At 40.1% G+C, this 15,895-nt stretch overlaps 1 protein-coding gene and 1 pseudogene across 3 annotated transcripts in view; one reads left to right on the forward strand and one right to left on the reverse strand.

Moving 5' to 3' along the window:
* SRGAP1 (SLIT-ROBO Rho GTPase activating protein 1) overlaps positions 1-15,895 on the forward strand; it is a 282,606-nt gene that overhangs the window by 163,117 nt on the left and 103,594 nt on the right. For all 3 annotated transcript variants that reach the window (XM_078449732.2, XM_078449733.2, XM_078449734.2), the window contains exon 4: positions 3,002-3,064. In XM_078449732.2, coding sequence (XP_078305858.1) covers positions 3,002-3,064 — 63 coding nt within the window. The remainder of the gene's footprint in view (positions 1-3,001; positions 3,065-15,895) is intronic.
* LOC132694128 (actin-related protein 2/3 complex subunit 3 pseudogene) lies at positions 4,202-4,776 on the reverse strand (annotated as a pseudogene).

Genomic DNA, 15,895 nt, shown 5'->3' on the forward strand with positions numbered 1-15,895 from the left:
CAGAGTCTGTTGGTGGCCTTTGATCCCATTAGAGGGTTCTGAATCGGTGACCCAGATCCTTGAGTGAAATTTGATATTAAAATAATACCAAACTGAAGTCCTAGGAGATTCCAGTGTAATGTATACAAGTCAGAATAACCAAGACTTGGGGAAAATAAAACGAGTTTCAGGTGGCTTCATTTGCTCACTTGTGGCTTGCCTTTCACTCTTGAGTGACTCTTAACCCACCTCTTCACATATCAGGGACACAGCAAAACATAAAGTCTCTAACTCCAATTTAAAGATTTTAGAAGCTGGCAGAGCTTGATAAACAGCAGTACTGTATCACGTAAAAAGACCTAGTGACAAAGGCTGCTAATAATGAATTTGCATTTCTCCAAGTTCAGGTACTGCTCTGATGTCATCTTCCCACACTGTTTTATCTTTCGGAGATTTTGCTTCATCACATTTGGCCTTTTTTGAGGGAAGCCTGACCCAGTGACCTTGCATTTGCAGACGGGCTGTATTTCATCTAAGTCCTAATATTTCCTTACAAGTGGCCTGTGGGCCTTTCCTTTCCATGCTCTCCCCAGTGGCCAACCTTCAGCAGATGTGGTAACTAATTCAGCTCTTACTCAGATGCAGTATTTCAGCTTCTTTACAGATTCATTTAGCAAGTGTTCATTGGAAGCTTCCCATGTGCCCCAGCAGGACCTGGTCTAGTGGGGGAGGGAATGTCACCTTAAATACCAAACCGTTGGTGCCTCCTCTGCCTCCCCCTAGTCCTAGCCTGGTTGCCAAGCACCGTGCAGGACAACAGAGTCACAGAGCTGATAAAGATGTGGCCCTTACCCCTGATGCTGGCAGTCCAGTGGGAGACACATAAATGATCCAGTGGGTGTGGTCGTTCTTGATTCAAACTGTAGGTTAAGCCACACTACGTTTTTTTCCATTCTCTGTAGCAGACTACATAATGAACTCAAAACAGGATGAAAAGTAATTTGGATACCTGAATGCCTTTAAAATAGCTTGTAGATTTTGCTAGGGAAAAAAAAGATTCAAAAACTCCTATATCAAACTCTTAGAATTAGCCTAGGGAAGACTATTTTAAATGCTGGTTATTTACCAATTGAGTGGAAAAGGAGAGCTCTTTTTCATTGTCATGAAAATAATAAGTGCAGATGAGCACAGGGTGATGTATGGAAGTGTTGAATCATTCACTGAATTGTACACCTGAAACTAATATTATACTGCATGTTAACTAACTAGAATTCAAATGAAAACCTAAAAAATGCAGGAGCAAAGGTATATGGACTGTAAGTGGCCTTACCATTGCACTGCTTTGAAAATGCTTTCTTTTATTTTTTTTTTTTTTAATTTTTTAATATTTATTTTTGAGAGAGAGAGAGCATGAGCAGGGGAGGGGCAGAGAGAGAAGGAGATAGAGAATCCAAAGCTGGCTCCAGGCTCTGAGTTGTCCACAGAGCCTGATGCAGGGCTTGAACCCACCAACTGACAGACATGACTTGACACAGTGGGACACTCAACCAACTGAGCCACTTAGGCACCCCCTGAAAATGCTTTCTTAATGCTAAAATTGTAGTTAGTCACATAGTTCCCTTGGAAAGGGAGAGTTAATTTCTGTTTTGATTTCTAACTTAGCTTTTTGGGACTCACACTGCAAGATTTCTCTGTGACATCTCTGTCAGGATGCTGGAACTCATCTTTTTTAGTGATGTTAGTTTTGCAACTCAACTTCTGAGCAAGCACGATGCTTCACCCGGCTTACTTTTTCCTCTCTCTTCTTGATAAAGAAGATTCAGATGGTTTACAAGAGCCATTCAGACTCTCTACTTATTTGCCTCTGTCCAGCCTGTGGTGACAATTGGTGCACACATCTAGTACTTAGAAAGGCCATTTAACTAGAATCAAACAGACAATAACAACTGTTAACAAGATGTGGAAGAAGGTGTGCACTGTTGGTGGAAATACTAATTGGTATAGCTAATGAGGAAAGCAATGTGAAGGTTCCTCAAAATATTAAAAGTGGAGGGGCACCTGGCTGACTCAGTAGGTGGTGCATGCAACTCTTGATCTTGGGGTCATGAGTTAGAGCCCCACGTGGCATGTAGAGATTACTTAAAACTAAAACCTTACAAAAAATTAAAAATAGAATTATCATATGATCTGGTAATTCCACTACTGGTTATTTGCCCAAAGAAAATGAAAGCACTCATTTGAAAAGACATATGCACCTCTGTGTTTATCGTAGCATCATTTACAGTAGCCAAGATGCGGAAGCAACCCAAGTGTCCATTGATAGATGAATGGGTAAAGATGTGGGGTGTGTGTGTGTGTGTGTGTGTGTGTGTGTGTGTGTGTGTGTGTTGGAATATTACTAAACCATAAAAAGGATCAGATCTTGCTATTTGCAACAACATGGATGGACCAAGAGAGTGTTATGCGAAGTAAATTAAGTCAGACAAAGAAAGACACATACCTTATGATTTCACTTGTATCTGGAATCTAAGAAGCAAAAGAATCAAACAAAAAGCAGAAATGGACCCATAAATACAGAGAACTGGTGGTTGCCACCTGGGAGACAGGAAGGAGATGGGCAAAATGGGTAAAGGTGAGTGGGAGATACTGGCTTCCAGTTATGGAATGAATAAGTTGTGGGGAATGAAAGATACAAATAGGGAATGTAGTCAGTGGTGTTGTAATAGCATTGTGAGGTGACAGATGGCGGCTACACTTGTGGTGAGCATAGCATAACCTTTAGAGATGTTGAATCACTATATTGTACACCTAAAAGTAATGTAACATTGTGTGTCAACTATACTTTAATTGAAAACAAAGGGCAGTTTGGTCAAAACTGTTTCTTACAGTCGGGCTATGCTGGCCTTCTCTTGTATTATATACATTGTTTTATTTTCAGTCAGTGGACTTTTTAAGATGTAAATAATTTGGAAACAAGTTTCTGTTACGTTTTTAAAGACTCTTAATTTTTTCTTAATTGTAGAGCAAAGAGATTGCATTCCAGCTTCATGAGGATTTGATGAAGGTTCTTAATGAACTCTATACGGTAAGCACATAATCTTTCTTCTTTTGAAAGAATCTTTGCTTGGGAATATTGGTTTGCAGAAACAGTGCTCTGATTCGAATTCATTCCAAGCTAGGGTGTTGATGGATGCTTCTCTGGTTGAAATGTTGATCCAAGTGGATAGATGCACACTACTACGGTCTTAGGCTACTCTTTCCGTTGGGGAGACTGTGTTCAAGTAAATATGTATATGCAGTTAGCACACTTGAAGAAACTAGAGTTTAGATGTCCCTGTAAGATTATGTTTGTAACTAGTTGGATTATATGTGATCTATACGTATATTTAATGCCAGAATATTTTGATTTAAATTGTTGCCATTTTTTTTAAATGCCCATTTATTTATTTTGAGAGAGAACTCGTGAGTGTGAGTGGAGGAGGGGCAGAGAGAGAGGGAAGGAGAATCCCAAGCAGGCTCCATGCTGTCAGCACAGAGCCCAACATAGGGCTTTCTCCCAAGAACGATGAGATCATGACTTGAGCCGAATGGAAGAGTCGAACGCTTCACCGACCGAGCCCCTAAAGCATCCCAAATTGTTACCATTCTTGCATTAGCCATCCCAGGATTTGAGCAATTTAGAGTTGCTTTTATTCTGTTACTTTAATTTTTATTCCCATTTCAGTTAAATTGTTTGGTTAATGACCTAATATATTAAAATTACTTTTGGGGAGGTATCGGTTTTCCTTCTTGGCAATAATTTGCTTTTTTGAATTTAAATTTTATTCAGGTTGCTGTATATAATCATAAGAAATTAAACAATTTAAAGCTATTTTATTTAAAAAAACAGTGAGGTTGCAAGTTGGAGTTAGTCGTATGTCTGTGTAAAATTTTTTACGCTTAATGATCTTTTTTTTTTTTTACAAGGAATATTAGAAGTTCCTTTATTATTACCTGTTCTTATTAAGCACTAGCTTAATACCACAGAAAATTTCAAATCACCCTTTGGCAATTCATTCTTCCCTCCCCTACCCAAATTCTTGATAAAGAGCTCTTCGAGTGAAGACATGCTCTCTTCTGTCTTCTGTATAAAACTTTATGAAATAAAGGCAAATTACTGTGTACCTCTTGCTGTAAAATGCTGCCCAAGGCTGTGGAAAAACTGGGTCTTCCCAGGCTCCTTTTACTCTTCAGGTCCTGAAAGACTCTTGTTCATAAATTGTCTCTTCACAAAGCAAGTCCACCACGTGCTGAGGGTCAAAAACTTTCTCACAAAGTCTCAGCCCAGTCTCTTGTCTCAGCTGCTATAAGTAGGCCCTCATCACCTCAGCTTCCTGTTTGTTTGCAGATTTGGCATAAATTGCATTAAGTGGAAAATCAGGCTCTCCAGGAACGGGGAAATTAGTGATTCCCAGCAGATACATTACTTTCTCACCTTGGCCTTTGGAGTTGCATTTTTGGAGTTTCTTTAGACACTCAGAAATGTAGAGATTGTATATATCAAGGTTCTATCAGCTTCATTCTTAATGAATTCATTCATTCATTCATTCTTGAGAAACACCTTGGCCTTGAAGTCATAGATGGCTTCATCCACAAATTCTGTATCATTTGTGTCTCCAGGGGCAGGTCATTTGAACTGACTTCTAATAGGCAACAGTGCCGTGTTGCCAATGAGTTTGGTGTCAGGGTCCATGAGGGAAGAGTGGTAAGCCAGCATCTTGGTGGTGCTGGGCTTCAAGCTAGATGAGGAGATTGGGTTTAGAATGCAAAGCTGCTGGTCCGGTGGCCCACATGGGCAATGATCTTTCATTATTAAATAAAAATTCCTTCTGGAGGAAGTCGATGAGTTTTTATTTTATAAGAGAGAATCACATAATGAGAAGTGAATAATATTAATTTGTTCTAGCTATAGATATTTGCATTTTTGCACAAGATTATTTGAATTTTTATTTATAGGCAAATCAAACCTGAAACATTACTAACATGTTTCTTGATTTACAGGTTGCATTTGTTCTTAAAAAGCCATGTGTGTGAAATACAATTTCGTAAATTGTTTTTAATGCTCCATTGATACTTGCTAATTGAAAGACACTGTAGTTTTAAGCTTTCATAAAGTGAGTGATAGTCTTATAAAATTTGCTTTCCAATTTTTTTGTACATGTGTGATAAATTTGTATTTTTAATGGCACATTTGCTACGCCTGTACTTAGGAATTAAATTGACAATTTCTATTTGTTAGTTCCTCCTTAAGGAACTTTTAACTTTGCTTGCAAAAGCCTCTTTATAAGGTCATATCCTCTAACAAATTCCTAATGAAAGGGAGTTTTTGATGATAAAGGCCATTTATTAGCCCACGCTTTGTGTGATTTGTTAATTTCTGATAACCTAAGTTAGCCAACCATTTCTATATTTAGAATTCAGAATTTAGATTTAGCGTTTAAAAGGTTAGTGAGCATCATGCCTCTGAGCTATCCAAAGAAGAAACTCTATCGTCTTTCATTGAACTGTTTTAAGATGAGAGCTTTGTGACACTTTCCTTGTGGTTCCCTTTGCTTGGATGTTGTTTTACCTAGAAATATAAATCATTCTCTAATACTTTAAAAAATAAATCTGCTGGTCGTCACATCATAGACAGGTGCCTGCTGATGATGGTGTGAAACAAGTAGTACTAATCAAAGCAACCATGGCGAAGACAAGCTTAATTGTTGAACAGGAGGAAAACCAGTAGAATGCTGTGAAAATTTTTTTCTCCGTGAAGGATGTGTATGGTGAAATTTCTCCTGGGCTCAGACTGTCAAATGTACTTAGACATTTATCAGACTCTGTGTAGATGAATCAAGTAAGCTGACTCCTCAAAACTCTCATCATTGTCAGTCTAAAAGCCTGAAGGAGCCAGGTTCTAGAAAAGACCACTGGAGTTTGAATGACCCTGTCAGGGTCGTTTAACCTCTCAAAGTCAGTTAAGGACCTAAGGGGTAGAGGAGATGAGGTTTTAATTAGGTAGTCTGTAGATCACTTTGAACTCTTGTGAAAAAATTTTATCTTAAGCAGAGAGCGTGCTCATCCAAGATCAGAGGTCTTGTTCCATAGGAAAAGACCTTCACGTTACTTACACACGCACGCACACACACATACACACCCACAGTGTTTACTGTAAAAGAAGAAGGATGTTTGGTCTCTCCTGCACTTTAAATTCAGATACACAATTTCTGTCTTGTTCTGATAAAATCTATTCATTATACATACTCAGTTTACATTCATAAAGAAAAGGTGAGGAGTGTTTGTACAGTCGGCCAGGAATTGGGGGGAATGTGGTTGAGGGTCCATGTGCAGCCACTGACTGGTCATGCACAGATGACCTTCTGAGTTGCATCGTGCATGGAATTTTGTACAACTGATGGTATAATAATGATCAGTGAAGCGACAAGTATAAAATACATAGCCTTAAGAAATTGAGGTTGCTGTTTAAGTGCCTTTTCAGACAAATCTTCACTCCTCCCTTTTTTTCATTTCTTGATATTCCCTGGGTGTCAAAAATATTTTGAGAAGTACCTTAACCTCCTTATACCAGCTTAATTTGAAATTACAGTCTACCTTAGTGGTGAGCTGCAGCCTTGTTTGTGGACTTTGATTCCCAACAATATTTCTCCCAGAGGCCTCTTGGTTATTCCAAACATCCTGTGGGAAGAGTTTGTCTTAAATAAAATACGGACACCCAGAAAGAGTAGAAAGAGATGCCTTATGATCATTTATAGCTTAGAATGAACCATGTTTTATCAGATCCTTTGAGTACAGGTTGTGTGCATCCGGCATAAATGCCTGGACTTCTGAGCGGGGAGGGGGCAGAGAGATGGTGCTTTCTGGAAGGGGAGCAAAGGCTTTGAGGACATGCATCTCCTTTTCCATATTTTTTTCCTCAACCTTGCCTTTATTTGCAGAAACATGGCTTCAAAATGGCTTTGAGCCTCCATTTGGATTCTTACACCACCACAAGGGCCAGCCAAAGCAGTCAGGATTAGTTTGGCCTTGAGGAACAGAGATACTCAAAATAATGGTGGAAGCAAATTAGAAGTTTATAATCTCTCTCACATAAAAGAAGTCAGTCCCGAGGTTGGCAGCCTTGTGTTGGCATGGAGGTTACATAAAGCCATCCAAGAATCCGGCTTCTCCTGACCCACGGTTCTGAGAAATCTGATTGTAACCTTAGTCCTTATATTTACAGTAGTTGCTAGAGCCCCAGCTGTTGCATAGGTGTTCCTGAAATGGAGAAAGGAAACACGAACAGAATGGAGAAAGGAAAAGAGGGCAGGCAGGCCTCCTGTCTCTTAAGGAGAGTTCATGAAAGTCCCATGTGAAATTTTCATGTAATGTTTCATTGGCCAGAACTTAGAACGGGATTCCAGCGGCCCTAGGGAAATCAGGGAGTTACAGCCTTGTAGGTGGCCAGCTCATTGCTAACCAGTTACAGATCAGAGGTTCTGTTTCTTTGAGACAGGGGGAGAGAGATTTATAGGTAACTAGCCACGCCTGTCAGAGTAGCCAACATTTACCACAGGCTCAGTAAGAATGTGCTGGTTATTGTGCTAATAAGCACATTACTTGCATTAAGTAATGTGATCCTTATAGCATCTGTCTGAGGTAATTAACTATCATTTCCCCCATTTTACAGATAAGGAAACTAAGGCTCAGAGAGGCTTGACCCAGGTTGTGCAATAAGTAATCGAGTAGAATGTCAAGTCCAGGTCTGGCCTTCCAGTCATTTTATCTCTATTATTGTAGTTTGGGGACAACCATTTTCTAACAAAGATCTCTAAATGTTAACACCTCCCTAACAACACACAGCACTAAGCAGTTTATTACTTGCTCATTTGTACTTTTAGAGTCAGTGGCATTAATGTTGCTTCAACAAAAAGATAGGTAAAAAATTGAACATGTGCCTCAATGGCAACCTGTACTTCTTAGAAGTATTAATTTAAAAAAAATCTTTTTTTAACATTTATTTATTTTTGAGAGACAGAGAGAGAGAGACAAAGCATGAGCAGGGGAGGGGCAGAGAGAGAGAAATACACAGAATCAATCTGAAGCACGCTCCAGGCTCTGAGCCTGTGGGCACAGAGCCCAATGCAAGGCTCGAACCCACGAACCGTGAAACCATGACCTGAGCCAAAGTCGGACGCTTAACCAGCTGAGCCACCGAGGCACCCCTAGAAGTGTTCATTTAAATGATCTAACAGATGGATTCATTGGGCTAAAAAGTGAAAGGGTGAGCCAAGATCCTCAGACTCCCTGAGTCTAATCCACTAATTAACTTCCTTTTGCATTTCACATTTGAAAGAGAACTAAGTAGGTTCTAAAAACAGGGAGAAGGCTGTGCTAGAACAAAGCAAAAGTGGATTGTACCAGTAGTCAGCAAACATCTGTTTGAATCCAAGCTCACTTAGTCAATCTGGGAATCTGTATTAGCATGGGTTCTTCAGAGAAAGACCTGGTAGAAGATTTAGAGAGGAGAGAGATTGAAAGACTGATTATAAGGAATTGACTCATGCGGTACAGAGGCTGAGAAGTCCCATGATTTGCAGACATGAAACAGCAAGCCAGAGAGCGAGGGTATAGTTCTAGTCAACTCTGAAAGTCTGAGAATCAGAAGACCCAATGATAGTGTAAGTTCTAGCCCAAGTTCAAGTCCAAAGAAGATGATTGTGTCTCATCTTGAAGACAGGCAGAGAGAGCAAATTCTCTTTCTCAGCCCTCCTGTAGTAGTGAGGTCCTCACCAGATTGGGTGAGGCTCACCCACATCATTATGAAGACTGATTGATTTATTCAGTAAACATTTTTAAAATCCCTACTACATGGGGCTTAACTGGGTGACTCAGTTAAGCATCCAACTTCAGCTCAGGTCATGATCTCATGGTTCGTGAGTTCAAGCCCTGCATCAGGCTTTGTGCTGACAGCTCAGAGCCTGGAGCCTGCTTCAGTTTCTATGTCTCTCTCTTTCTCAAAAATAAACAACAAAAAATTTTTTTAAATAAAATGCCTACTCCAGTGCCAGGCTCTTTGGGATATACTGGGGATATACAGGTGAGAATAAAAATAAACTACATGCTTCCTATCAAAGCACTTATATTCTGGTGAGGAGAAACAGTAAACAAATGTATAGTATGGCAGGTGTAAGTGCTACGAGGAAAAGTAAGGCTGGGATACACATAAGGCGTTCAGAACAACACCTGGAATATAGTAAACACTTAATAAATGTTCCTTATTAGTGTCACCTGGTGGTGTCATCCCCCCTTCATCGTCAGTGGAGTAGGGATGGAGAGGGGATGGTCCGCCTCTCAGAGTAAATGTGGAGATGGGGGCTGATATCAATGGTAATTAGAGATGGTTGTTACAGCTGTATGTATATGTACATATGTATGGTTTTTCCTTATAATAGATATATATTGCTTTGTAGAAGAAAAGAAAAAGGAAGGTAACTTCCCCTAAGAAAACCAGATCAATAGTAGATGTGAACAGGGCTGCCATTGGATTAGTGGAGAGGTGGAAATGCAAAAAGAGAAGAAAGATGGTGACCGAGAGAGTCAGAGGGAGCACTCCAACCAAAGTCAACCTTCACCAGTCTGCTAAAGGGCTCACCATAAAACAGTGGGTTAAAGTGTTAAGCCTGTCCCCTAATACCAAATTCGCAAAAGGTTATGCTGCAGTTTTCTGTCCTATATTAATATCTCTTTGCTTTGCAGCATTATGCTCAGCATTTTAGAAAACAAAGAGCTTACCGTCCTCAGTAAGCAGATTCTAACAAAGATGAACACAGACGGTCGTGATAAATCCACATGAAATTGATTCTTAATTATGTGTAATTGATTATCACACTCCCTATACATCAGTGACACACATGGCTAGCCAGAGTCAAGAGGTAATCCATCCTGAGTTTCCGTTAACATTAGGCAAGAACTGAGAAAATGAAGATTTATACAACCCTTCTTAGGAGGCAAGCATGTTACCCCATTCATTTCTTACAGCAGCCCTGTGAGGCAGGTATTCCTAATCCCAGTGTAACAAATGGGAACTGGGGCTCAGAATGATTAGCTGAGGATCACACAGTTAATGCTCCAAAATCTAAACCCAGCTTCAGTCCCCAGGGCCCATCAATTCCCCACCTGACAGCTGCTGTAGGGAAAGATGTGCAGAGCAGGTGGGGGAAGGAAGGGCGGAATGTGATCTAGTAGATAAAACTCATAGGTAAAAGTCACACTGCATGTTCTTATGGACACTGGTAAAAACTCATTTGAGCTTTCCAGACTGTCCATATGGGTTGCAGAATGGGAAACCCAAATGGCTTTGTGCCTTAAGCTTTAATGTTGGGATATGTTCCTTTGGGCGTGCCTCTTTAAGATCTGATCTTTCATTTAGCTTTAATGTTATATGTGTCAACACCACCTGTTCAGCTGTGTGTTCATACACAGTGATTACTGCTAAGTATTCATTAGCTGATACTCCATTCACCTTTGTTTCTTCCTTCCGAACTGTGGTTCCGGTTTGCCTAACAAATTTAAGTAGAGAATGGAAGCTGTGCTAGCACAAACCCAGAGGCCACCAAGCATCTTGTGTGGGATTTGGAAAATGGAGTTGCAAATGCACACAGATATCCACCCTGGCCTTTGCATATCTTTGAACCACTTCTCTCTTTAAAATGTTAAAATACACAACTAATTATTTTTTAGAGCCGATGAGAGGGAAGACACTGTTTATTATTTCAAGCCCTTCCTTGAAAACTCCACCTCAGAGGACTGCTGAGGAAAGCTTTCTTGGCTGGCTCGTGAGCCTCCCACGAACCAGGAGCTAATGCATTCTTCTGTAACAAAGAAACATGCCCAAGGCAAGGTTGAAAAGTCATTACGAAAGAGCCCAAGATATTTGCCACCACATATCAGAAGATTTTTCTCTGAGCCTCAAAGAGGATATTTATTTATTTATTTATTTATTTATTTATTTATTTATGGCTAAGTATTTATTTTAGCTTGTAGGCATTTTAAGTATTTGAAATATATATATATCCCTGTAGTGAAAATGAAAATTCATTCCTTTGAGACGGACTACAAAGAGGTCTGGGTCTCTGAACAAAACATTGAACAAAGAGAAATAAGGCAGAAAAGATATGTAAAAAGCTCCCAAATTGAAAACCTCTTGGGAGCGCCACATTCTCCATGATGCCACCTGGAATACTTTTTAAAAAAGCAATCTATTTAGAGATCTTGGGTTGACAAAGTGTGTGTGTATATCCTTCTGCTGGCATTATTAATAGACACTTTGATGGAAGGAAAGAAGGGTGTTGGGATCAAGATGACTGCCAGCTTCTGAATTCTAATCTTGGGGTTGACATAGATTGACTTTGGAGACTAAGTTAGCTAATTTAGCCTGGCTTCATTTTCCTCCCAAAATGATTGGGATTAATAAAATTTCCATTGCATGGATCCCTGAGGACGGCTGTTTGATAAGAACTTTATGTGTAGATGCCTTTAAGGACACCCTGCTAATTAATGAAGCCAAATGCTCCCAGGCGCCTGCTTGGAATTTTCATTTTCTCTCTGAGATTTGAGATTTAGTTATGCTTGGCACTTATGAACTACAAATAAGACTGTCTTCTAAAAGCAGTAAGTGTTATGAAGTGGCCAAAAAAAAAAGAAGAATGTGTTATACCAGGGTGCCTAGGTGGCTCAGTCGGTTAAGCGCTGACTTTGGCTCAGGTCATGATCTTGCAGTTCGTGGGTTCCGGCCCCACATTGCGCTCTGTGCTAACGGCAGGAGCCTGCTTTGGATTCTTTATCCCCCTCTCTGCCCCTCCCCCTTCTCATGCTCTGTCATTCTATCAAAAATAAAATAAAAACATTAAAAAAATTTTTAAAAAGAATGTGTTATACTGAGAATCCTTCTGAAAGAGTGTTTTATTTAAACAATTACATTCTGCAATACAGTATTACGACTTCTAAGCAGTTACAGTGCTTAGTAACTAACATCTTAATCAGACTGTCAAAAAGCTTCCTTGCACAGATTAAGGCCTCTCACCTTCCTTCGTTGTTCTTCCCCCTACCCGGCACCTTTTTTCTTTCTTTTTTTTAAATAAATGCAATGAGAAGTACATACTAGATTTGAAGCACAGGGTATGTGTCAAATTCCAACCCATTTTTCATCGAAAGAAAAGGATTCTACATCAGTCTTTTCCATTTTAGTTGATGCTGGAATTCTCAAGATTATAGGGCTTTCATTTTATGATTCCAAGTGTCTTGTGTCCTCAGTTTAAATATTTAATGTACTAAACCTTATAATTTAAATGTCTAACACACACGTGTAATATTGTAGCCGCAGTGTTGGGGTGCAAGAGCTTCTGGCTCTGGGGGTCCGAGAAGACCAGGGTCAGCCACTTGCCACTAACAAAATCAAAAGACTGAGAGACTGAGAGGTGGTGAAACAAGAAAGGAATTTATTTCAGTGCGGCCAACACCTGGAAGATGGCGGACTGACCTCTCAAAGCCTGTTTCCAAAGTGCCCAGAGTTTACATAAGGTTTACATAAGGAAAATGTGAGGCAGAGGTGGGTGGGTATGTGCAGTGGGCAGTGAGGGTCAAATCCATCCTTGCCTTGGGGTCGATCACCGGTAGGGTCTTGCTGGCTCAGGGCAGCCCTTATTGCTTGAGGGGATAGTTTCACTTCCCATCAGGGAATGCTGTGCTCTTAGGGCCTTCCACCTGAGCCAAGAGGCTGGTTGGAAAGGAGAACCCAGCTAGCAAGTTTGAGGTCAAAATGAAAGCAGCTGAAGTCCTCTTGCAATGTTGAAGACATGTGAAACATTTTCCTGAAAAGAATTAAGTATCTAATATTGCAGGAGACTTTGAAATTCTCATAAATTCTTTGGCCTTTCATTTTACATCTGCCTTCCCCCTCATCATTGCCAACTACTTTAAACTTCCCCTTTTTCACTTCTGCCACTGTGCCCAGGGTGGCCCTGGTTAATAAGTATTCCAGTGCCAACTCTTGGGTATTTTTTTCAGGAGATTGAACTTGTATTTCACTCCCTCTAAAGACTGTATGAAAACCCCTTTTGAAACAAGGGCTTTCTGCATGACCTTCTCCATCACTGACTCTCTCTGTTGACTTACTGGGCAAGGATTAAGTCTCTTTGCAGCTCCGTTTCTTTGATCCATAAAACAAAGACCATCCCTCTGCACTCAGCCTCTCAGGTATGAGAATAAACAAGTGAGCCTCAGTGGGGCTGAGGCCATTGTGGACTTAAAGGATATGAAAGAAAGGTGTTTCATTAATTGTAACAGCATCCATTAAGCACTCACTGTGTGTCACTTATCACTGCAAGTGTTTGACATGTACTCATTCATTTTATCTCCACAATAGCCTTACAGGTCCTATTCTTATTTCCAATTAGAGGCAAGGAAACATGCTAAAAGGCAAAAATGTAGATTTGAACCCAGGTGTTCTGGTGCCTGAGTTTAACCATTTATACTGGTGAGAGATGGAATGGGTGGTCTTTTAAGACCACACTCTCCTTCCTCAGACAGTGGCGTGGATGCTTAGCAAATACGTGGAGGACGGCTGTGACCTGTAATGTCCTAGGATTTATGGAGTTATTCGACATTTGTCCCAAGTCTTAGGGCCTATTCCCTGTCTCTAAATCCGTTAAAGGGAAAGCGCTAAAAGCGTTGTTGCCTTTTGCTCTAAAGTTATTATATAGGATCATCTCTACAGGGCCTTTCAACAAATACAGAGGTCCTGGAAATGCATTGATGATAAGCATGCCGCCCTGTCACCGATGAGCTAGACTAGGGAGATAGTTCCATATATGGCGTTGGACGCTGGACTAGATAGAGACGGGTCTTCACAGCTCTGTGCAAAGCCCAGAGTCATTCTGGGAGCTTCCTGGAGACCATGACACCTGTTTTTAGTGATAAGGGAAGGGTGGGAAGGGTGTTCCAAAAAACATTTAGCACATGAGTGAAGCACAGATGTGTGAAACCACAGTTACCTGTGCAGAGAACTCCATGCACTTGAATATTACCAGAGTATTAGCAATCATCGAGGTAAAAATAAAAGGAGTTAGTAAGTTGGACTTCTTAAAAAATCCCCTGCCCTTACCACACTCCTTTTACCCCACTATACATGAAGTACTTGAGAGATAAGAAAGGAAAATATCCTTAGTAAAATCAGAATTTCTTAAAGTGACATTCATTTCGTGGTAGAAATCTCTGATAATTGTGAAGTAGGCAGATACTATACCACATTAATTGCTCTCATGAAAAATTACTCTTAGGCAGTAATGAACCGGTATCAATCAATAGAGAATAAAATGTAATTGGATTTCTAGTAATAGAATGTAATGGAATCAAATAGGACAAGGCCTATTTGTGGTACATAGTAGGGGGCTCAAGAAATGTTTGCTGAACGTGACTGTTCATCGAGAGTTCACAAACAATAACCCCTGTCTATGACTCAAAGACTTAAATTAGAAACTGCCTCTAGTGACTGCTACAGCAGAGCTAGGCGAGATTAAGATTAATAAATATAGGTCATTCTTGTTACAAATAGAAACATTTTCTTTCTTTTTAATAAGGCATAAAATAATTTATCTTCTTTAGGATAAATTTGTCATTTTTTATTAAAAGTTTTTATTAAAGCAGCACAATCTTGTGAAAATAATCATTTATATTGCCACCTTAAGATTACCGTTAAATTTAGCATTTTGAAAAAGATGACTAATGCTCTGCTTTAACTTAAAAATTATAATCAAAAATGAAAGCTTGTGGCAAATCTGTGTATCACCCCCACACCTATCAAAGAGTTCTTGGGTTTTCCTCCTTGGCGAGCACTTGATGATTGATCACGAATCAGCTTGGGAGCTAATTAAAGTCACTAGAGTGATAGATATCCTGGTATAAGGTTCATCAGTATAATGGTGTGTTGGACTATGTGGGCATTGTTCATTTCTAGATGTTTTCTGTGCAACAGAGCAGATGACTTACAGCCTCAGAGCCCAGGAGGAATCTTACATTCGCAGCATAGCATGGTATACTGCTTGCCTCAGATCAACAGAAGCAGAAGAAAATAATTAGTATAATTTGTTGTCACACCGGCTTTTCCTTTTGGTTAAAATGTATCTGCCATTTACCTGGACACTGAAAAAAGTCAATTACTCTAGCTGCTGAGAAGTATTTTATATACATACACACACACTCAAATCATAAATTCTTATGATATTTAGCTGTCACAAGGCTAATACCCGAAATCGTGAACTCACAGAATTTTAGAGTTGGAGAAGGCTTGGGGGATCCTGTGGTCCAGTCACCCCTTTCACAAAAGGTGAGCAAGCTGTAGGCCAGCGGAGATGAGTGGTCTTGCCAGCGGGTCACGCTGGTGGGCATGGCAGCTTGAGGGCTCACCCCCTTGGAAATCTAAGACATGAGTGCCCCTTCCCCTAACAGGGGCTCTGGAAGCTAGAGAGGAAAACAGTTTCCAACAGAAAACAAAAACATGAATGACAGTATGGATTCTGTTTTCGTCTAGACTGCTAAATGCCATCCTATATCATTCCTCTGACCTTCATCAAATACTCTCCTTTTAGAGGGATATATTAAAATCCTTTTGGAAAGAAGACTTCTAGTTACATGATCAGTTTTTCCTTCTGTGATTTGGACTCCTGTGTGCACTTGTTCTCTCATTCCACACTTATCAAGGTGTGGGAGAGGTTCAGTTTGATCATCCCCCTAATTTTGGTTATGTAGGGAGACCTCATGTTGTCAGCTCTAATAGGTGAGACCTGCACTGAGGGTCAGAAGGGCTGAGGTCACAGAGCTGTTTTGTAGCAAAGCTAAG

Source organism: Panthera onca, chromosome B4 (genome assembly GCF_046562875.1).
Source record: "Panthera onca isolate mPanOnc1 chromosome B4, mPanOnc1 haplotype 2, whole genome shotgun sequence".
Classification (NCBI taxonomy): Eukaryota; Metazoa; Chordata; class Mammalia; order Carnivora; family Felidae; genus Panthera; species Panthera onca.